The sequence below is a fragment of the Thunnus thynnus genome, chromosome 11 (assembly GCF_963924715.1).
Source record: "Thunnus thynnus chromosome 11, fThuThy2.1, whole genome shotgun sequence".
Lineage (NCBI taxonomy): Eukaryota > Metazoa > Chordata > Actinopteri > Scombriformes > Scombridae > Thunnus > Thunnus thynnus.
In genome coordinates, this window is record NC_089527.1 from 31,077,631 (window position 1) to 31,102,557 (window position 24,927).

The 24,927-nt window shown below is 40.4% G+C and overlaps 1 protein-coding gene across 2 annotated transcripts in view; it reads left to right on the forward strand.

The window, feature by feature from the left end:
* Nucleotides 1-24,927, forward strand: part of LOC137193180 (protein FAM124A) — a 33,591-nt gene that overhangs the window by 3,238 nt on the left and 5,426 nt on the right. For both annotated transcript variants that reach the window (XM_067604452.1, XM_067604451.1), the window contains 2 exons: nt 1,845-1,876; nt 20,209-20,975. In XM_067604452.1, the coding sequence (XP_067460553.1) occupies nt 20,220-20,975 (756 nt within the window). In that variant the 5' untranslated portion in view covers nt 1,845-1,876; nt 20,209-20,219. The remainder of the gene's footprint in view (nt 1-1,844; nt 1,877-20,208; nt 20,976-24,927) is intronic.

The window sequence follows — 24,927 nt, forward strand, 5'->3', positions numbered from 1 at the left end:
ACGGAGATGAAGCAAGGCAGTGCGGGTAGACTGGGAACGTCAGGCGAGACGCTAACCGGCACTGCTGGGGGACTCCTGCCAAATACACACACATACACACACACCCAAGGGAGTCATCAAAACAGACCTGTAACTGCAGCCTCTGGCACATACACATTACTGCCTCCAACTCAACGCCAAAGAGTTATAAACCTTAAAAAGTCGGTTAGTCTCTCTTTTTTTCCACAGTGTCATTTCTCTCTGTGCAGGGACAAGGCGATGAGTTTCAGTCTGTGTCCTTTCACTGGAACCTTACAGTCATTTGTAATCTGCTCTGCATATTTGTCTTTTCTTTCGCCAATATTTCCCCTTCTGCAGTACCCCATCTTCTCTTTATCTTACCTCTCTGCACTCACCTCTTCTTCTTCCCACACTCCCATCCATTCCCTCCTATACACTGCTATTGCCCTTTAGTTAGATTGATAACCTCCTGCCGCAGGAAACAGACTCGTTCCTCTGTTTCCTGCTGTCCTACAGCTCCAGAGGCCTTATTAGTTTAGAGACGGAGTCACAGGGAGGGTGTGCGTGGAGGAACAGTGTTCTCTGGTTGTCAGCTGACTCCTGTGGGACTAATATTCTCAGGTTGTATATGTATGTGAGCTGAGGTTTCACAGGCGGTTTAGGGAATTATAACATCTGTAGGTTGTTTGCTGGTTCCCTAATCAGTCTTGTTCTATGTCTGTGCATGCATGTGTCTTGTATGTTTCACATACAGATATTAGTGTAATTACACTACAAATTGTCAGAAATGTTTCTCTAATCCAGTGAGATCAGATTAGCAGAAGTCTAATTCTGCTTCTCTTTCAACTCAAAGATGGGAGCTTTATGTGAGAATGAAAATGTATGAGTGTGTAGGGTCGAGTGTGTTCTCAGTAGTAAAAAAAAAAAGTATTCAGATCCTTTACTTAAAAGTGCAGTGTGTATAATTTAGTGGCAAAGCAGAACAGACTTGGCAGAAATGGAATATAATATTCATAAGTATGTTTCATGGAATTGATACAGATCTTCTCATCTCAGTTTCAGAAAGAAAGTGACTAAGCTTGTTTCTCAAAATGTTGAACTGTTCTTTTAACTAAAAGAAGCAACACCAATGTAAAAGTACTCCATCACCAGTAATTTAAAAATGTATTTCTTTTTTTTTTTTGGTTTTTGTTTTTTGGTTTTTGGATAATATATAGCTTAGATAATATGTACATTAACCCATGGTTCAAAACTAAAAGCAGTCATTATGCAGAGTGGCTCTTTTCACCATGTCATATCATTATAGGCTATATATTGTAATGTTGGATTATTATTACTGAATGATGCATAATATTATATAAGATGGAAAAACTTAATCTGCAAAGTGACCAGTAACTACAATTGTCCAAAAAATAAATAAATAAAAAGTAAATTTCCCTTTGAAAAACAGTGTAATGTAGTAGATGTAGATGTATAAAGCAGCATAAAATAGAAATACTCAAGTTAAGTGTAAGTACTTCCAAATTGTACTTTCTACAGCATAGTGGCAGTAGTAGTATTACAACCAGTACGTGAGTAAAGTCCTTGTTTATCCCGCCAGATAGAAACCACAATGAAATTGTGTGTGTGCATTTTTGGTGTCCTTTCCAGTTGGCCCTCTCCTACTGTTTAGCCAGATGTCAGCACTTTATTTGAAAGAGGAGTGTGTCATCCTGTAAATCATATCGATTGCACTTCATAATATAAACTCCTGTCTCCTCTCTCTGTTTCTTGTCTCTTTGTCTCTCCCTCGCTGTGTTTCCACATCTTTCGCTCCTGTTTTCTCTTTCTGTCGTCCACTGCAGGTCTGATTACAGTCCCTTGTCCTCAACGAGCAGTAAGTAAACCAACAACAACATTTTCTAATAGCAACTTTAACACACATACACATGCACACACAGCTCAGGCCCAGGACGTTATCTCTCTAATACACAGTGACAAAATAAATCCACTCAGGCATGAGGATTTTCCTTGTGTGTGTGTGTTTAGTGGACCCCAAGGCCTGCAGCAAATATTGAAGATTTTTTGAGTAGTAATAAATATCTGCCTGGTTTATTCTTATTTTCTCCCTTTTTAGTGTATACTTTCTAGATATTTGCCCTGACTGGGTAATTGAAGGTACAAAATAAAGGCTAAAAAAATCTAAAGCTGCAGCAATGATGTAACTTGTACACAACTGGACCATTTCAAACAAAATCTCTCCTTTTTGTATTCTAAAAATGAAAAACAACGTATTATTCCCTGATTTGCATAAGTTAAAAATAAGTTTCTCCAATTTCCATGTATCAAAAACTCTGCATATATCCAACTCATCTTGGATATATGCAGAGACCCTTGAGATACACTTTGTAACCATTTTCCAGTAAAATATTGTAACAGACAGGGAGTTAAGCAGGGGCGATTCTAGGATCAGACTTTTAGGGGGGCTCAGCTACTAATGAGAATGTGACATGCATAAGTGCCATAAGTGTTGAACTCCCCTGCTATATCACTCTTTTTACTGGATAACCTTTAATACATTAATATTTTTTTACATATGATATTTCAATTTACAACAATAATACCTTTAATGAATTACTAGTAAGTAACATGAGTTTTACACCACAAAATATTTTTTAAGAAATTTAAAAATGCAATATGCTGTTTGCAGAAGTATTCAACCACTTTCAATTTTACAAACCTCAATTCAGTTCGGTACAATGTTACCTTTATTAGCAACCTAATTGGTTTGGTGGTCTATTGTAGTGTATAATAATAATGGTTCAGAATGAACAATCACAGATTTCAATCTTATAAACCTGTTTTGGAGAGGACCCTCTGTCAGTTAAAGGGACAAAAGGCTGTAGATTCCCCATATCGCTTTTAAGGGGGAATCCTGCAACAACCAGAATGCATTGCGAATGGTCTCATCCAATCAGCTACTGATGGTGTTTTTACAGAACAGAGGGGGTGAGTATGTTTCTCAGCAGGGCAGCCTGTTAGCAGAGACTATTATATCACTTTACTGAGGCTTATTTTCATTTACAAAACATTTTTCCTCATCAGTCTGGATATATCATACCGGTGTGCAAGGGTCATAAAATAAATGGCGGGCAGGAGTTAGTTATGAAACACATGTGGACCAACGGGGTGAAAAACTGCAAGCAAACACTGTTTCTTTTCCCTATTTTGGACGACGAGAAGCCGGGACAGGATTGTGCTCCATTTGAATGCAACTGCATAAGTTATAACACACAGTCGCTGTAGATCTGTTCTCTATTCAGTGTTAAAGTCCAATATAACATGCTGTGAGAAAACAAAGTCAGGTTTACCAAAGCACTGCAAATTTTGTTGCAGTGTGGAGTCTTCTGTTCTGTCTCCATTCTTTTTGACCATCCTCACCGGTCAATGCTGCAAAGCTACTCTGGCTGCGGTGCCTCACTTTCAGCTGCCACTGTAACGTAGCTCTGGTGGTCGCTTCCTCCTGAACAACAGATTTTGCAGCTGCGCACCAGAGACACATAGAACATTAACAGCAACTGTTGTTGTTTTTATACTACATCCCTAATTCAGATAGCTAGAGATAAGGTTGAAAATCAGTGAAGTGGTCCTTTAATGAAACCTGAGGCAAAGACTCAATCATGATGACCAGAACTTTCCAATGTAAATACAAGATCAAGTTATAGCAAAGCAGATATGAGGAGAAATGTACAAAACATTGTTTCAGTCTCTGAACCACATGGGGACAGTCCACCATATCATCAAGCAATGAAAGAAGCATCATACAATACAGATATTGTCAAAGCAGGCTGTCCCCCCAATCTGTGCACCTGGGCCAGAGGCAAACGGGTAAGAGATAACAATCTAAGACCCAAAACAACTTTGAAAAAGTTCAATGGCTGCAAGAGAAAGAGTGCATGAATCACATTTTCTCTTCCCATGTTTTAATTCACTGTCCATAAATGTTCTGTTAATATACTGTAATGCCCAATTCTATCAGAATAAGAAACACTGACTACTTTAACTAAAATAATTAAGTACAATCAATTACCTTGTTAGCTGGCAAGTGTGCAAGCCATGGATATATAAAGAGAACTGGATACAGGAAGAGCGCCAGGCTTTGAAGCAAATTTGACATAGCAAACCGCATAATTGAAGCGTCATGTGATGCACACTGGCCCAAAAAGACTTTTTGCCATAGACTTACATTGTGAAAGAGACGTCTATAAATCAGCTGATACATTTTTTTGAGCGTCACAACCCCCGCAAAATTACTTGTCTCACTATCAGAATTTGATCAATTTGGTTCAATCACATTTCAAAAGCCTAGAAGTTAGCTGCAGCTCATGTTAGCTGAAGGGCTAAACCGGAAGTAGCCGATTCGGCCGGCGAAAGTCACCACTGAGCTTGCTCTATGGGCCGCACAGATGTGGAAGCAATGCGGAAGTTGTTGAACTTTTTTGGCTTCATGCACCACTGAGCAACTTGTTTACAACTCAGTAAACATGTTGCCAGCTTAGACGCTATGAAGTCTGTCATTTCAGCTACCTAGACAGTGATTTGTATGAGCTATGATTGTACCTGTGATTGACAGAGTTAGAGGCGATGAGACTTGAGCAGGAGTCAGACTATGTTGGAATATAACAGAGAGGTTAGTTCAAGGCTAACTGCACAGTTAACATTTTTCTTAGTTTTGGCATTGATTACAGCTTATAGGAGACAGGTTAATGCATCATCATCTTTTTCTTGAGAGATGCTATAGACGGTGAAAAATATGGCCACCTAAAGCAAATGAATTTTGGCCTGGTTCCAGACCTCTGAATCACCACGCATCTCTGTGTTTCTCAGCAAGTGAAACAGGTCTGGTGTTGTGATGATTTACGGCTGTTTCCCCAGTTTGAAAAATAACCAAGCTAATCAGAGCTTTGCAGGCAGGATTAGGAATGGTGACAACATCTTCCTGGTAACGCACCTGTACAGGTTGTTGTAAGTCGACTTACAGAAAGAACTGATTAATTGTCATTTTCTTTATTCAAAATGAACACTTAGTTGACTGTTACTGCTAACCACTTCTGTGTCAACTGAAAGTGATGACACTGAAACAGATACACCATTACTGATTGACTGGGGGCCCCATACAAATAAACACAATGTCAGATGTGTTACACATTCTTTAAGTATTGCTTAAAGTAATAATCAAAAGTCTTACTCTGGTTAAAATGACCTGTGGTGAGTGTGTTTTAAAATGTATCACAACTTTGATATGAGTTTTTGTTAATCTTTTGTGATGCTGATGACATATGATAGTAATAAAATATGATATTAAATATGATAAAGTTTCATTAAATTAGATGAAAGTAAGGCTGGATGGCAACTACTCACATATTCTCATTGTAAGACATTGCAAATCCTTTTACTTAATACCCATTATGAGTTACAGATCATCTACTTCATTGTCTGTGGTCATAAGTGCTAATAGTGTTTGAATTATGAAGTTACTGCTCTCTGCTGTATTACTCACCTCATGCTTGTGTACTGCATATACAGTGTCTGAGTGTGCATATAGTTTAGTGTGAATGTGTGTGCTCGTCGCGAGCGTGTTTGCAGAGGTCGTGACCTCTCCCCAGTCTGGTTGCCAGGTCTCCAGACTTTTCACAATGGGAGGATTATATCCAATATTAGCCCATTAATCTGGTCCACAGGAAGCTGCATTATCCCACCCGCACCACCCCGCAAGTCAGGAAGAATAGGACCATACACACACACACACACACACTGTCAGTGTGTCTGTTTTAGTCTTTCCCCTTGTGTTTCCTGTGTCATTGCTGCATCAGATGAGCTTCTGCCTGCTATTGTCTTTGCTTCTCTCACTACAGGAGGTCAGGCGGGGAACAAAATTTATACAGAATGATTGTCAGAAAAAGAGCAAAGACCTAAACTTTAAACACATAGAAAAGTTCAACCACACTCTGAAAGATACAAACATAAACCCCATCGACACTGGATGAGAAGTACTGTGTATTATTTACCCATCCTATCAGTGTTTCACTCAGATTTACTGACTGTAACACAACTGAAGATTCATCCCTGGATGTGATTAAAATGCAGTATAATTTATACCACATGTCCATAAAAAATACATGTTTCTGATTGGCTGGCAGGTGTCCATTTGTATTACAACACACCTCAACCGTAGCTCTGGTCAAAAGTTTACCCACTGGTCTATGTGAATGCACAAGGTGTACCGAAAACAGCTGGTAACCATAGCAGCAACACTTGCTGAGTGGTAACCTGTCTCCACAAAGTTTTTATTGGGTCTGTTGAAAGATAAAACTAACAATTTCACTCATTTTTTGGATTTTGGCGGACTTGGCTTCTTCTCCAGGCAGGTCTCCATGCAGAGTAGCCAAATGAGTCTCTTAAATCTGCCTCCAAAATGCCTTGAAAGCTCTCATTTATTTCAAATGTTTTACAGAGGCATCCATTATTTTCACTCAGGAGAGAAAGAAAAAGATACAACTTACAAATTACTGAGATGTTGAGAAACCTTTATTGCCCCTTAGGGAATAAGTTCTGCATAATGAGCCTTGAAAACCTGACACATATATAGACAAGTTTAAGTTCAAAGGACATGGCTGATTCTCTTGGGGATAAGAGCAGTGATGATCTCTGAAGCTATTGAAAATCACAAGAGGTTTGAAAGTAATACTAGTTCTATGTCTAATAGTTCTGAGATTCAGTATCAGTCTATGAAAACACACACACATCCTAAGTGAAAGAGTCAGCCTCAGTTCATTCATCAAACTGAGCTTCACACTGATGATGTCAACAGAAAGGACGGGACAGATGGACACAAACTGCTGTGGTGACAGATTTTCCAAAGATGTGAAAAAGAGAATATAGAGAGCTCATCTGTCTCAGCGCTGTGTGTGGCTGCCTGTCCTTGTTCTCAGTGTGTGTGTATTCATGCATGTTCCTGTGCAATGTGTTCATTTGCAAAGGTGCATGCAGCATCAGTCTCCCTTGTCCTCCCTCCACAGAGGTATATTTAGGTTTTGGCAGTGAGCGTACTCATGTTTGTACAGGTGGTCTTAACCCCTGACCTTTGATCTCAGCTCTGACCAGCCATTAGCCCCCTGGAGATGGCTTTATATCTTATATCATGCTAAAAATCCAGCGTCCCTCAACTCTCAACTGCATCAGTCAGTAGGAGACTCAGTGTGCTGAACAACTGGCATTTCAATGCTTGTTAAATTTAGCTTCCATTTCAAGACTGAGGATGAGCCATCTGAATTCCTAGAGTTTCTGTTACATAGGACAGTGGAGAGTAATGTCGGTCAGAATAAGCATCTGACAGTTGTTACTGACAAACAATACATTTTTCCATTAACCTTTAGCTTTTATATGCTTATCTGTACTGCTAACAAGCAATTTATTGTTACAGGAATTGAGTGAAGCTTGCTTGTATTTTGAGAAACCATTATACAGATGTAGCCACCAAAAATACTACATGAGATTTAAAGGATAAGGCTGGCTGTTATTCTTTATTTTTCTTATTTTTAACAAATCCCTTGAAAACCAAAACCAATAAAGCTTTAGTCAATGCTTTCTAGTTCCTTCTGAAGATGTATATTTTTAAACATTTCTCACCAATATATATATTCATTTCTGGAAAAGGCTCAGTACTTTCCTAGAACAGCCAGTTTTTAGCAAATGTTGTTCAAACAGGATGAAATAGTGCATTTGTTGGGGACTATTTTCAGCTGCAGATTAATCCACATTTGTTGCTCTAAGTGAGTATTTACAGTAGGCTGCTTTGGCTTGGATCTAACTATTAGTCAGACTTCAGATAAACTTCTAAATTTGTTGCACAAAGCTGTGTAATTCCTGACCATCTTAGTTAGGTAAATAGAGACTTTTTTCAAACTAAAAAACATGGCTGACCCTCACTCCAGCAGAAAAGCCTTGCCCTCTAGAAAAAGGTGACAGTTACAAGGATGGGAAAATTCAACTCATATTGTAACAATACAAATGAAATGTACAGTAGCATAAAGTCACAGCGCTGTGCAGACCTGTAGCAGAGCAGAGATGCTCCGGCTTCTTAATGTGGCAGGGCTCAGTAATTCAGACTCAGGATATTATACTTGGGCAAACAAAAATGACTGATGTGTCCTCACTGCTGTATGTTTCCAAGGGGTCACTACGGTCTCTAAGCACTCTTTCCCTGACATGACTTGCTCCACAATGTTCTTAGCAAACCACACATTATGAGTCATGTTTTTCCTTTTTTTTCTTTTTTTTGTCATTTGGTACCACTGTCTACTGTCTACAGTAGTACTACAGTGGTACCACCGTAGTACCACCTTTCAGCAGGTGTCACTCATTGTTACCATGGAAGTGTGGCTCTTAGTTCTGAGTTAGCCTGGGGGTAGAGTGGCTAACTTTTTATGCTTAAAATAAGTCAGTTTTAATTTTTTTTCAAGCTGTTTGATTTGCAGTAGACTCTTAGTAATCTAAGAGCAAAATTAATTCTGGCCTAACACCAAAAACCAGTTTATAATTTCTTTGAGAAATCGGCCCCAGCAGGACGGTGTGTGTGGGATTGAGTCAAAATAAATGACAGCGTGTATGTGTGTTCATGGAATATGTCACCCAGTACAGCAGTGTGACTCATTGATGTGTTTTTATAGTTCTTAGAGGAAGATATATCTAGTGTTTGGATACTTTTTAGATCCTTAACAAAAACTTTTTTCTAATAACTAGGATTTGACAGTCAGCAAGTCTTTTTTATACTCAAGACAAGTCCAACAAAATATTATAATTGATTACCTTACCTCATTACAAATGTAGTTTTTGTAGTGTTTAAGATTGAAGCCAGTTTGGGAACTCTGTTTCTAACATTATTGTATTGCTGCCACTTCTGCACTTTGCTCTCAAATGGCTCAAATGGAAAATGTGCAAACTGAAGTGCTATGAAGTTTTGGATTTATCTATGTAGAAAAAGTTTCACATATGCAATAGCTTGTAGAGTTAGAGTTAGGAAGCGAAAATTGTTGCAAGAATTTCATGCAACAGCAGTGACATGATGTTGGTGGAAAACTAATGTCTTTCATGCTGTCTGAAAGAAGGTAATTTAGCTTTCGATTCAAGAGGCTTCAACAGAGTCCCACCCCAAACACTTAATCACACAACCTCACTTTCTATTGGTCGCAGCAGATGTGTGTCCATTCAGCCTGAGTGACCTGTGACCTCACCCCAAAATGGTTTTCTGCATGTGTGTGTGTACATATATGTAAGACAGAGGGGGTCGGCTGTCAGAGTAATGAATGTTTTTGGGCCAAATGGGGGGAGCCTTAAGCCGCACAGAGGTCAGACTGTAACAACAAGACAATGCCAAGCAGAGACGCTCATACACTAATACAGGCATAAATAGACTTGTGAAAGACATACATGATTTTTCACACTTGAATAACTAAAAAATATACTGCAGATGTATTTGTAATACATGTTCGCAGAAATTTGAATTGAATTTACAGCACAGCCAGCAAAAAGAGAAAAACTGGGATGAAAGATAAAAAAGAAAACATGAGATAAATGCAGAGAGACTGATACTGGAAATCAAACCAGAGTTTGTGAAAACATTTCATCCTAACCAAGAAATCAGGAATGAAAGGAAGATTTAAACAAGTAAATAAAATAAATGTGCATTGGCATATTGAACAGTTCACTGAGTCTTTTATACCACAGAGGTCTACACAGGATTGATAGTGGTCTAACAAAAGCCTGGGAGTCACAGGTTGACGTCAGGGGGGGTCTGTATTTTCAGGGATCAGTCTGTCGCCAGCAGATGTTTGCTCACAGAGACAAACGCATATATTTGTGTGTATTACTAAGTGTGCGTAAATGTATCTCTGCGTATGTGCTTTAGTGCAGCCTGCTGAGAATCTTCAGTAGGCTTGTTTTCTTATTCTTTGATCATGCTGATTAAAATCATTGCTTTATTAGTATTGCAATAATTATTATAGTATTACCTCTATTGATGTGAAAATACTCAGTGAAATATTCAAAATCACATGATAAAAAATCCAATTATTGGTCATACAGTGATGCATTACAGCACCACCACCATCAAAAAAAAGGTTCATATTACACAAAGTCTTGGTAACGTATCTTTGACTGTTCATCTCATCAGCTGCAAAATGATGAGTCTTAACCACAAAGTGAAACACTTTCTTCTTCTATTCTACCTGTGCGTCCGGTAATGCCTGAGGCCCTGCTCTTGTTATTTTGGCTCAGACAGGCAGCAGATTAGCAGAACCAGGAACATATGTGGATGCAAGCAACTCAAGCTACACTCTCCAAAATTCTTACATGACCTTTACTGTTGTATATCAGGCGTTGGATTAAATATTGACTGGTGAAAGTCCAGGAGCCTGCAAGGTTTTACTCCCTCCTCCAAAATCATCTGCTGTGGTTTAAAGTGTCACATAGAGTGTCCCTGAACATCTCACAGACACTTATCAGCAGGTTGATATTACTGGCAGACATATATACACACAGAAATGAAATTGTGTGTTCACAGTTTTCCAAGTCCGTCTTAAAACAAGAGTCAGGAGCCCAAATGAACATTGAAATAGGTTTTTCTTGCTGTAATCATTCCTCCCGTTCATACTGACCATTAGAAGATCCCTTCATGATGCACTTAAAATATAAGTGATGGGGGACAAAATCTGTAAACCTTCTGTGCAAAAATGTATTTAAAAGTTTATCTGAAGCTAATATGAAGCCTCAGCGTCCAAATGAGTAAATCAAGTAGAGTCTTTTTAGTGTCAAAGTCCCTCTTTTTGGCTGGACTGGCCACAGACCAGCCCTATGACCACGATTGTCTGTAAGTGAGTGAGTGACTGAGTGATGAAGTTACACCATTGGTCGGCTGGCTGAGTGTTGGAGATGCCCTATTGGCCGTTGCTCTTTCAAAATGAATTGGCGTGAGATGATGGAAACGAACACTCTGACGCTCTCAGCTCCAGTGTTAAATGCAGAGAAGTCAGTTAAACGCCTGTTTAAACAGAGGCATACCAGTGTCTCTGCGTCTCCTCCACTACCACCTGGTGTGATCAACTCCTCAGCTGGCAGCACTATCAGCAGCCAGCAGGAGACACGCTCTGTGGTGTGTTTGGATTTTATAACTGAACTAACACCAGGACGTAAGCTTTTTATTTCTGACGTTTTCACATCACAAACAATGAAGAACAGCAGTAACACATGAGTCTTGCGGGTAAAACATGCAACTCATGTAGCTGTTATATCAGTTTGGTGAGGGGCGGCTGCTCTGCAGGTGCGCTTTATTTGACTAACTGCAGTAACTGGGCGGAGATAAGACCCCTGAATTTGCACCCAAAATGCTGTCAAAACTTTCATTTATAATTTCTACTACAGCCTCCGTGATCATCGTCCAGGAAAGAGGCAGAAAAAAGGCGCATTGGGGCATGAGAGAGAGCACAGAGTTAAAGCACCCCAAATAACAATCACTCTAACAAAACACTCAATGCAGAGTGAAAAACAAGAGACATCCGCAGAGTGAAACAGGTGACAGAGCAGAGGGAGTTAATAATAATTAGAATAGTTATAATTAGAGGTAAAATCAGTTCTCTTTCAAATCAAACATCCCAAGATATGAGTGGAAAGTGTTGTTCTTGCAACTGCATTTATAACCTCTTTTTGACTCAAATGTAGCTTAACCATGTCATGTGATATGTTACTTCAGTACACTTTAACAATAAATATTACTGAGACCACAACAGAAAATTACAGATGAACATTTAATATCCAGGAATTCACATTATTGACACTACCACTGACTGTCCCTGTAACACACTGGCCACAATCACACAGCCATATACTGGGTTTTGACCTAGTCTTGTTGTTATTGTACTTCCACCACAGCTCAATAGGGAAACACGGTTCGAAGAAACACAAAGAGGGATAAACTTTGAAATGCATTTTTGCACTAAATGACTGTGTGGACACACTGTGGATTTTGGCCTCCATCACTTACATTGAAAGCACATTTGAAGGGGATCTTTTGATAGCCAGTATGAACAGGAGGAATGATTACAGCGAGGAAAACCTCTTTCAGTGCTCATATGGACACCTATCCTTTAAGTACATAAATGTACAATTGGTTGCATTTCATGATTTTTTTTGTCATTATCCTTCTTAATGAACACTCAGCCTGAAACACCCAAACACGTCAAATATTTATTCATGTATTAGTTTAGAATTTCTAGCACCCAGGCTATGCTCTATATCTTTGTCACAACTGTTTAAAAACTACATTATTTTGTTAGAAGGTTTTTGTGTTTAAAAATTGTGTTATTAGGTTTTTTACCCCACATTTTTTATATCAGTTTCAGCTTTAAACAACAGGCACCAGCTGAACTCTACCACACTGTATTCTTGTGTGTAACAGAGTGTGTGGAATCTATTTCACCTTTACTGCTTAAAGAGAGATCTGAGTGTTCACCACCTCTTTGCCTTTCTTCAGCTCAGACCTGTATTCACACTCAGACACTTTTGAAGATGACGGACTTGTCTGTGTTGGAAGGACAGCGCTGAGTATCCTCTTACAAGCCAAACCACACACAGTTATGTCAGCCAAGGCACTTTCAGCACAGTCAGTTTGAATAGCACCTGATGGATCAAGGACCACCCATAACAGCTCAATACACACACACACACACATGTGCACGTGCACACACACACACACACACACAGTGCCTTTTCCCTAGTTGAATGTGGCATATGAGATCCAGGCTCTGCCATAAGGCAGCTTGGATTAAGTGTTACCAAATGTGCGTCTTCCAAATGAGGTTCGAACCATGAGGCAGTGATCGTAGCTAAATATGCTGTAGTCGGCTGTTTGTTAATGATTTAATTGGAGCAATGCTGTCTGTCAGGCTTGTTGTGGGCCTCTCTGAAGGTTTGAATTAGTGAGTGTGGGGTTTTTAATTAAAGAATGACTATGAGTTTGTAGTTGGAGGTCTTCATGGGTTCATTTGGTTCCTAATAACCAAGAGCTGACCAGGGACCAACCTGAACCTGAGTCAGGCCATGTTCAATTGATATATTTCTATTATATTGTTGGGTTGAGTTGGGTCCTGTTGTATTGCTGCAGGTCTCAGGTCTGTGTGTCAATATGGCCCCGTTTACACTTGGTATTAACATGTGATCTGTATCTGGACAATGACTTCCCATCAATGGATCTTTGAATTCATACCAGGCATTCAAATGCGTTCTCGTTTTCTCAAGTGTGATTACACTGGATTTCAATATGTAAATTAGCTACGTGGACTTGAATTTCTTTCTTATGAATGTGGTCCTGCTGTACAGATTTACACCTGATTGAGATCCAATTACAATGTGAGCCTGACCACCTCCAGATGTGGTCTGGCCAATGCAATGGCATTCTGGTCACAATGTGTTCTGAGTGCATTTACACCTGCATTAACATGCATTTTTCCTTATCCAGAAAGTGCATCCAGATACAGATCGCAAGTTAATGCCAGGTGTAAATAGGGTATTCGTCTAATCGCATCGCAATGGACTCTTCAGCTCTGATTATGTGGTGCATCATCATCCTTATCATTACAGGAGAGAAAATGTGTGAACAGAAAAAAATGACATGCATTGGTGCTTTTCAACTGTGACTGCCTGTTGATTGGTGGAGCAGCATGTTGCTCTGCTGCCAGTGTTGATGTTCTCTCTCAGGGTGGACCACATATCAGATTGGGTCTTTTCAAACTGGGACTGTCCTTGAGTCCCTTTCAGATTGGGTCTCCTTAAAAAAGTACGAAGGTTGGGTTTAGGGTCCAAAATTGGACTTTGAGATTTAATTTGAGGGTGTTAACACACACATCAGATGAGCAGTCCAGTTGTCCATTTTTATACATAGCCAATTTTAGTGGACTGAAAGTACTTTTTATCTTCTATCAGGCCTGTACTGCAGCCATTTCCACTTCTTAGTTATTTTGGGGTTTTCAATCTGGCCTTCTCAACAATATGACACTGTTTGGCCATAAAAATCTTTTAGGTGCCTTGTTTATATGTTTAGGATTGTCCTGCTATATTGTCCTAAAATTGTCAGACTGTATATACACATATATACACTACAGGAGTCCTACACTTTTCAATGAATATGGATGGGACACCCTTGAAGCTGAAAGTCAGCACTGTTGTGCTGCAGTACAGAGCCAAAACACCAAAATAAAACATGTAACTGTCCAAAAAGTAACAGTGCGCACTGTATATTTATGTGTGAGTGAAATGAGGTCACAGTGTCATCACCTTCAGCTTTTTGTGCCTCCACTAAGCCAAGCTGCCTTCCTCCAGGTCTGCTGGGACAGTGAAGGTCACATGACTTGCATGAACTTGGACTAACACTGCTGACTGGCTCTGGTCTCCTCACTAAGCCTCTCCTTCTAATCTAAACAACAGCCTGATCTAATCTATCTAATTCTTAAGTTTGAGACTAGCAGCAGTTTTAAGCCAGAAAATAGTGGCTCCACATTGTGGTCGGATTGCTTTTATCTTCTGTGAAACTTTAGGGTTGGCGGCGTCCACATACAGAACCCTTTGTATAGTTTGCTCTGGGAAAGGAAGTCGCCAATTCAGGTTCTGCTTATGTTGCTTTTCAAGAGTCATATCACGCAAAAAATTGCAAGCCATGTCCTTTTGTGTCTTCTAGACGACAGAGTAAACAAGCTCATTCATTTTCATTGTGTCAACATAAGCTGTATAATTTACAAGAGTTTAATTATGTGTAGAAATGCCAAGTTGCAGTTTTTGCTCTTGTCATTGGACTGGAGTGTGAGATTTAGCTGACAAGCAAAGGCTCCAGCAGTAGTTTTGAGTAATAGCTCTCATCTCAGAAGAGAGCAGTGTATCAGTTGTCGCTTTAATGTCTCAGTGTTTGTCATATGAGAAAACCTTGATATGTCTAGTGTTATTCTATACTCTTATTGTCAACAAATCCCATTGAGATAAAAAGCAACAATGTGTTAGTCTGTCTTTCACTAGACTTCCCTGTCTAAGCCTGGAGCCTATTGGTTCCTACTAAATACATTAATCTTTAAAAACAGGTTACAAAGAGAAAGTCTCATTTCTAAAATGTTTTTGAACAACAATGCAGGTCTATGGCACAGAGGAATAAGCTACATCAATGTTGGGATACACAGACAATACTTGTTGGTAGGATAAATTAATTGTTGGTTTTGGTGTTTTCATGGGATTTGCTTACTATGAGAAATATATAGAATATCACCAGACTTATCCTGTAAGTATGCAACATGTTTCACATGCAGATTGTTTATGTAGGAAACCTACAAAAGATAATTTGGCATCACCAATCAGAATCAAATGTGTTTGAAAAAACTGAGTAAACATTTAAACAGGTTTTTACTGCACTTCCAGAACTTAATGTTATAGAAGGGACTTAATTCACCTGGCACCAGTCAAACTGACGTATGAGTGTTGGAACTTGCATCTTTTTTCTTCTTTCTTTTCACCAGACGACAAAAGGGGCCCCCATCTTGAATTTCCTCCCTCAGTTGTTTTGACTTACACTGAGGGCCGAGCTAGCTAAAGCTGAGACTGCAGCACTTACACTCACACACACACACATAAACACACTGCAAGGCCTTAGTTGAGTTTTCGCTGCTAATCACTCTCATATGTGCAGGGGCCAGTGGAAGGCGTGTTGTTTTATCTCACGTCATCATCTGTGCATATGGCTGTGTGCATGTGCTGCCGGTTAACACTAAAACACTGAAAGTCTCTAACAAGTAGAAAAGACCGTTATTGTCTATAAATGTGCCAACTGATGTGAGTATTGTGGGTGGCTGTGCACATGCATGAGTGTGTATGCGGTCGGTCGAGTCAGAACATCAGCTTCGGCTTGAAGATACGAGTGGATTAAGAGCTTAGAGACACACTCCTCCAGAGCTTTACACAAAAACCCCCTCCAGTCCGTTCACAGGATTCGGGGTGACTTAATCTCTAATTTATTCTTCTCTGTGCCAGATCCCCATTGTTAGGAAAGCCCCAACTAGCATCAAGGTATTGAGATGTATTTTTAGCCTTGTTAGCGGTGTAGCTCTAGGGAAGACAATATCAGTCGACCACCATGGATTGCCATGAAATTCAGTACAGACATTCAGTGTAACCCTAACCCTAACCCTCAGGATGAATTGTAACAACCTTGGTGTCTGATTTGATGGGTATATGGTATATTTATTTTTAGACAACTGATGTGGTGCAGATCTCTGGATATTTTTGTAATGCAACTATTCTTTGTGTGCTGCCATTGAGATTTCTGTAAAGTAGTTCCCCCACCACAACCTTCCATATGGCTGGTGTAAATCCCATTTGCACTATGTTTACGTCTGGTCGCCAGAGGCAGAGAGGTTTCCTTGCAAAACCCACCACTGACATGAGTCAATCCAGTGGAATACGTAATCAACCCTCTGTTACCTCCTTCTCCTATTATTTACAATGAGGAGAGAGACGCACCTTGTAAACACTTGCACAAATGACAGACGAACTGCGACTCCAGCCTGATGCCCCCTGCTAAATGATGCTTACGTTTTGGGCGCTGGAAAATCAGGTGCAAAAGCTTTAGTAAATCTGACCTTGAGTTTGCATACAGGTGACAGTAGTGTCTGCACTGGTGTGGGCATTTTGCTTCAGGCACAGGCTAGAATATGAAACACACACCAGGAAGGTGGGTTTGAAGGATTATCAAACACAAAGAAACTCCTGTGAGGCAGGATTTTACAGCCCTGAAAAACGACACGGCAGCTATAATTTCCTCCTCCGTCTTGATGTTTGTTATCAGTAGAATTACCACATTGTTACTAGCTACATGCTACAAAGTATTCTGTCTTCTATGTGTGTTTGCATACTTGATTGACCAACACAGTGTGTTGCCGGATGACATTGCAGCACATGATCGCAGCCTGTGTTTTTTTGCCTGGAGCCCTTTGCGGTGTCAAAAATGAATTAAGAGGTTGCATTTTTGAGGCAGTGCTTTATCTGATCTGACAGCCGTAGAATCAGACGAAGCCAGAATTTTAAATATCCAATGGGATCCCAATCATCCACATGTTTCAAACAGTGTTTCAGATATAGATGTCATGTTGATTGTAATGCGATCAGGAAGACAGAAACAGGTGTGTGGGAGCTTGTCTGTGCCTCTGTGATCTTGACCCAAACTTAGATTCTTCTTTAATCCCGCAGTCATTTTGGTTACCGACTCCCAAGAACTTTGGATAGATGAAGAGACATGAGATGAAGAAGGATTGCAGGGAGAAAGGCAGGGAAAGACAAAAGATAAGGACTAAAGAGGCAGATACAGAGACATTTGAATAGGGAGGAAGAGTAAAGAATCAGATGAAGGATTGATGCCACCTCCTGTTTGCTGCTTTGTTCACTTGATTGTTTATCATAAACTCTAATGAGGCACAAGTTGGACAGTTTGGGCCAAGATCTGTATTCCTGTTGGACAGATTTCAGGTTGTACAGGGACAGCTTCAGCATATGTTGAGTCATTGTAAACAAATCAAGCTGTGTGTGTGACAGTGCAATGTGCTGTACAGTAAATACCCTTTAAGATCCCTATCATTCCTGTGTTTGGTGTCTTGATGCCAACTACATGTCAGGGAAACATTGATTCTAATGGGATCAGGCAGTGTGTGCGTGCGTGTGTGTGTGTGTGTCAGGACGTCTTTGCCCTGGGATCCAGATTAAACCTGCAGTGGAACTTTCTTGATCCCGCTCTCTTTATCTCTTCAGACAATCCGAGCCACGCTAGGACGAATGACGAATGTTTACATTGAGTCCAAATCCTTTCAAGTCCTTTATCCTCAATTTAGTTTTAGCTTTTAACGATTTTATGTTAAAATTAAATAAATGACTTAATATTCAAAGGTAAAACTCAGAGAATGACATGCAAATACCTGAATATACAGGACATATTTGCTATTAAGCTAAATAACGAATTTATCTAATAAACATACTGTTGTACATTGCTATTTGCTAGTGGTTGCTGTGGTGTATTCTGTTTGGATGCAAAGCAAATTTTAACCTCACAGACGAGTCTTTGACTCAGTTTCCTAGAGTGATTCTGCATCTGTGATACATTTTCTCCCGTCTTTTCATTGATTTAACAAGCAAAATTTGCTTCATGTTCAGTCTGCATAAAGCTTTAGACATTGAGTATAACAAAGCGAGGTACTTTACTGACCTGAACCTACTTGGTGCTTCTGCCTCTGTTTATTTTCACTTACAGTGTCATGAAGGTGAAAAGAGAATGATGCAGAAATGATGGGAGTAACAAAATATCAATATCTGTTTGTTTCCTATTGAGTAGTTTACTTCACATAAAGGTGATATTGTTTCAATCTCATTTTTTTGTGTCACTAAGTTAAAAAAGCAATACAAATTTCTCTGTCCTTAGACCCTCAATTCAAAACAAGGAAAAATGCCCTAAAAAAAACCTTTAATGGGGAAAAAATGGAGGAAACCTCAGGAAGAGCAACAGAGGAGGGATCCCTCTCCCAGGATGGACAGACGTGCAATAGATGTGCAAAGAATAGAACAAGAAAGACAAATTACAGCATGGACAAACAGGATGACAAAATTATAATGGATTTATAATATATATGAAGAATGTGATCAAGAGGATGCTGAGCAACTTTCAAGTACCACCAAAAACAGAATAGGACCTGAGCCATGCAACCTCCATCACCATGGAGACCTGGGAAGAGAACAGACAACACATATACAAAATTAAAAAATGGTTAAACTTGAAAAACTTTAGCACATTTTATACCTGCTCTATAAATGTTGCCTCCATTCAAATATCAAGAAATATTGTGAGTGAATTGATTTGTGAATAATGTCAAGTGTATCATACTTTACCCTGAACTGACTGTGTCACTACACCTCTAATGTTTCCTTGTAACTTGATCCTAACATTTAGGAAATGTCACCTCTTTGGTCAAGTAGAAACTGTCCTTTTGCAAAGGCCAGTGAGACTCATGAGACAGAACTTGTCCCTGTTCGGCCCCTCTGTTACATGGAGGGTTTCTGGCAACAGCCAAAGTCTGCGGTGCCAGGGACAAGAAGACTGTGTGTCCTTTTCCAAACTGCCCACGGCCTCAAAGCACAAACGAAATGGGACAAGTCCCACGAGAAGTCAGATAAGGACCGTAGGAAAAGTGGAAGAGAAAGAATGAGAGAACATGGAGATAGGGAGATACAGTGAGATTGTGTTCATGCAAATATGAACAGGTTGGCTAAAAATGACAGCTTTGGGAGCATTTCTGTTGTAGTTTTGCAGTACCTATGCCAGGGGCTGAGCTTTTCCAGGTCAGGGGTTCAGGGAGAGGCTACACCTGAATGCATCGCTCCTGCTGTGATCTGGAACATTCCTCTGGGCTTCAGTAATGACCTCCTAATGGCACTAATGAGCCCCCACAGAGGAGCCCTGCTCCACATGGATCTGGTGGAGAGGAGGGAGGGGGACAGGGGTAGAAAGGTAAACACTGAAATTGGAAGCAAGATTGAGTTGATGTAGATGAGTGCAATGAAGGACAGGAGTGAAAGATCTGGTGGGTAGAGGGAAGAGGAGAGGGGAGAGATGGAGAAAACCTGAAGGAAGAGGTAAACAATGGAAAGAAAAAGAAAGGTATAAGATAGAAAAAAAAGCCTGGAATCCCAAAGAATTATCTTCATATTGGATGAAGCTGCAACACAAAAGAGACAATGTTCAGTGTCATCACAGGAAGTACTGTGTCCTTTATTTTTAGTGAGCAGGAAAAGAAAGGTCGTGGTGGTGGATGAGTGTTTATCGTAATTTGGAAATTTCTAGAATTGTCAGCCAAGAGTGTTCTGTCTGGCTGCAGGGATAGACAAAAGGATCAGGAAGTTATTTTATATCATCTGAACATTCACAATCCTCTAGCTTCCTTCTTTTTATCCCTCTACAAATGTTCTCAAATTCAACAAGCTTCAACATGCAGATCATAATTTAATCTCTTCTTCACCATGTCTTTCTCTTCTCCTTTTTCCTCTTCCCTTTGCTTCCTTCCCTCCCTCTCTTGTCTTATCTTGATGCTGTTGTATGTGGAGGTGAGTTATCCATGGGCGAGCTCCAGGATCCTTTCCTCGTCAGCGTCCACCTCATCGCTGACCCCGGCCAGGGCAAGTTCCTGCAGCGCGCTGCAGATGCTGTCTTGGCATGGGTTCACCCCGAGCTGCATCTCTTCAGAGTCTCGGAGCGTGCCTCAGTCTACCAGCCACCCTGGCCCAAGCGCCATCAAAACAGCAGCCAGACTGCAGCCTGCCAACCGGCTCTGGCGGTCATCTTGTTCCTCCAGGAGGCATGCGGCGGCGAGGAGCAGATATTGATGCTGCACCGCGCTCTGCAGCAGCCGCCATGGCGCTACCACCACACTGAGGAAGTGAGCAATGGCCGGCGGATGCTACCACTGACACCATGCAGTCAGGACTTTTTCACTCTGGCTCCTGGCACGCCGCTCTGGGCCGTGCGGCAGGTCCACTATGGGAAAGAAATAGTGCGATTTACTATTTATTGCCGCCATGAAAATTATGTCGACATGGTGCGGCTGTACAAGCTGCTGCTTCAGCGCAGAGTAGCGCAGAAGAAAGAGGACTTTTGCTTCTTTGTGGTGTACTCCAATCTGGATATGGAGATCCAGATGTCATTTAAGAGGCTCCCGCGAGGTCAGAGTCCAGTGACGCTGGACTCAGCAGTGATGGAGGTGAGGGTACGAGACGTGGGGGCACTGGTGCCCCTGCTGCCAAATCCCTGCAGCCCAATCAGTGAGGTGCGCTGGCAGACAGAGGACTACGATGGAAATAAGATCCTCCTGCAGGTGAGAGTGCTTTGGGTTGGTGCCACGTTTTACTTGTGCCAAATGTATCTGGTGTTTTTTAATAAGTAGTGTCATGAGTGTCATCAAACAGGATGTACACTCTTGTACCCAGGTTACAGTGATGACCTGCAACACCCAGGACATTTTCCAAAACCGGTTAGTTAGTTAGTTAGTTAGCAGGATATCTCAAAAACCACTGAATTGATCTGAGGTATGTGATTGAATGTTAATCTATACTCCAAGGAACAATTGATTCATTTTTGGCACAGATAGCACCACCATCGAACAAAATACTTTGCTTCTTTTAGTGACTCCTGAAACATGAGGTTTAAAAGTAAAATGCTTGTTTCCCCAGATTCCCTAGATCAAGTCAAATCTGTCAGTACTTGTCATTTTCCATTATTAAAATCACAAGTTTTATCCATAAAGCTCTATTCTCTTTCAGAGCACTGCAGCCGTCATGCAGAGCAGAATAGCCACAGAGGAGGATGGTTTGATTGTGCTGTCTACAGCCTGTATTTATGATTGTGTACAAGACAAATGGAGAAAAAAGGCAGAGCCTTAGGTGAAAGAAAAAGAGAAAGAAAGACAGAAAAAAAGTTCAGAACAGGATGTAAAATAGACTTTCAGCCAAATATAAAAAGCTCATACAGCAGACAAAGGAGCATTGAGCCTCTTTCACTTTTTACATTCCATCCATTCACCCGTTAATTTATCCATCCATCCCATCACCCACACTGTAAAAAGTTTGAATGAACGCATCTGCTGTACCTCCTTCACTCAAATTACATAAAAATGCATGCTGTTAGAAAGCACGCGTGAATGAACACACACACTCACAGAAAGACACACCCCCACACAATGGTCCTTGTTTGGAAGGTATCAGTTTCAGAGGGGATATCTGTCCAGGCTGTGGGAGATAAGTAGTTTTGAAAGTTCAAGGCGATTAAGCAGCAGTCCATTACTGGGATTGGAACAGCACTGAGGGAAACAATAAGTTAATCTATCATGACAAAGGACCATATGCATGATGCTTAACTGCCACCTGGCCTAAAGTCATGTGGTCCTCCACACTGAAACACACTGCATTACACTGTGTCATAACCAAGCCGCAACTCCCATGGCTTAAAGCCAATGTGGAAGTGTCTTAATTGATGGCCATTAGATGCTGACTCCCATTCAAAAAGCATCAACTTCTCTCTAGAAATACTAAGTCAATCTTTTTTCTCAATGAGTCATTATGATCTCAATCTCTAAATTCAGGCCCTCTAATGGTGGTAATTTTGGAAATTATCGCTCTGTTAATAAGATTTGAAGACTTAGTAGCTTTGATGTCTGCTGTGTGGGCCTTGATTGATAGCTGTGATTGACAGTTGGCTCAACTGCTGGTCTCCCCGGCTCTCCTTGTTTTTTCCGACCTACACAGATATTCATTTAACTAATCATATGACACAGGAACAGCCGCAGATCCTCACATTTTAGCAACTGGAACCAGGGATTGTTTGGTATTTTTGTTTGAAAAATGACTGAAACAGTTACTTGATCATCAAACTAGTTGCTGATTAATTTCTGTTGTTTAATTCACTGCCTAATCATTTCACCTTTTAATGGAATCAAAGCTTTGGAAACATCAACCAAACACCACAACCAAGCTGGTGAAGTAGATGAAGAATTCTGTTTATTAACTTCAATCACACATTTCTCTGCCTCATTGTGCTGTTTTTGGCTCGCTGAGGTCAGATCTCCGGCTGACCTGGCTTATCCCAAGATAACTGAAGCTTACAAGAGTAAGGGTCTGATCATCGCCATGTCAACAACCTCATTACCCAGCACCCCCCGCTGCGGCTCCTCACCAGCATTGTAGCTTGTTGTCCTCACGGAAAACTGGACAGATCCTGTCATGTCGTATCATGTCACACAAACATGCACAGAAATAGTTTTAGTAAATAACAAATGAGTGCAGTTGACCTGCAGCATCTCTGGGATAGCAGCACACACATATGTGTCCTTCTTTAACCTCCCTCGAGTGTCATTACGCTGTAAATCACAGCCTCAACAGTAGACGACAACGCTCAGTGCCTCTTACTTTGTTGTGTGGGGGAGGTAAGTGTGCAGCCAGACAACCAGAATGAAGGAAAGCTACAGAGACAGAAGGAGACAAGACAAAGTGAAGAAGAGAGCAAGAGAAAGATAAACAGAAGGAAGTGGACTGTTGAGGAGAGGGAGGAACAGAAACAGAGGGGAGAGGTAGTTTATAAAAGAAAGGAGAGACGCTGAGCAGGGAGGGAAGGAGGGGGAAACACTGGGGCATTGTTACACTCTCACTTTTTTCTCCACACACACACTTGTACTTTCATACATGTGAGGACCCTCATTTGACGTGATTCCCAAGACCCTTGATCTAACTCTAACCATCATAACTACATGACTAACCCCTAACCCTTTCCTTAACATTAAAGGAGCAGTTCACCCAAATTACAAAACACATTTTCTCACTTACCTCTAGTGGAATCTAGCCATGCTGATAGTTGTTAGTTCATTTGTCCAGGCTTTGAAACATCTGTCTCTGAGATTTCTGCATCTCCTCCAAAACAGTGGAGGTGACTTGTGTTTGTGGTCTACTGTTGTGTTTGTACTTAGGTACAGTGGTGCAGGGAGCGAAATGCTAATGCATTTTAGTTTAGCATGTTAACATTTGCTAATTAACACTAACCACAAACTACAACTGAGGCTGATGGGAATGCCATTCGTTTGCAGGTATTTGGTCATAAACCAAAGTATTGGATGAATAAAAGTTTGACCTGAAGTCAGGGGATCACTTCTTCCTGAGGGGAACAATCAGGAGACCAACATGCTGCTAGCATTACAACTCCAGCATATCTTGAATTAGTTGATAGATCCCCTCCAGACATGTATTAAGACACATACAAATACTCTGCTTGGAACAATAATGCATGTCTGATATGATTTTTCCACAAAAAAGCATCACTACCACTTTAAAATCCTAAAAATGACGCCTAATCTTTCTCCCTCATTAAAAACTTCAGAATCTATGAATAAGCAGATATATATCAGAAGTTCAACTGATGGGCACAAGGTGTCTCCTACTTCACTGTAAAATCACTTCTCAGTGTTTGTGCACTGGAGGCTTTGAGTTTCCATATCACACTTGTATAAGTTGAATATTGGACCAGGATTAGCTCCAATTCAGTTGTGATGTCACAACTCATGCTCGTAGGCCCACCCCTTAAAATCAGATTTTCAGGGAGCTCAAAGAAACTTTCCACTTTCAGCAGATGAATGTGAAAACAATCTCTGCACATAAATCATTCTGCAAAGTGACACTCAAACATTCAACTGAAGGAACAAGAAGAAAAACATATTTTTGAGAGGAGAGAGGCTTTAAATATTTTTCAGAAGCAATTTCTTTGGTAGAGAATAGTTCCAATGAAAACTTTGAAATGAAAACTTTTTTTGTAATTTGGGTAAACTGACCTTTTAATGTAAAACTAATTCTAACATGAACTCTAATCTTCATAAAACAAGTGAAAAAAGATTATTTTAAAACTGTTTCTGACACAAATCAACTTATTTCAAGATTTTTCAAGAATCAAGTGTAATTTTTCTTGATTTTACTGCAGCAGTTTGGCTCATTTCAAGGTACACTCATTTCTGCAAACTTCTTGAAACAAGTTCTTTGATAAAATATTTGAAACTCAAGATTCACTTACTAGCTTTTTCCCAATGCTTTTGGCTGTGTGTCATGGCCGCCACCTTCTGCTTTCAGGTCAATTATGTCTGTATCTGAGTCCTAAAAGTCTTATTTTCTTAAAACAAGACAATCAAATCTGCCAGTGCAGTGAACTCATAGCCTTGTTGACTTGGTAACACTTTGTTTTTTTTAACTCAAGGTTCACCTTCAAGCCTTTCCCGGCTGTGTTACATGGCCTTC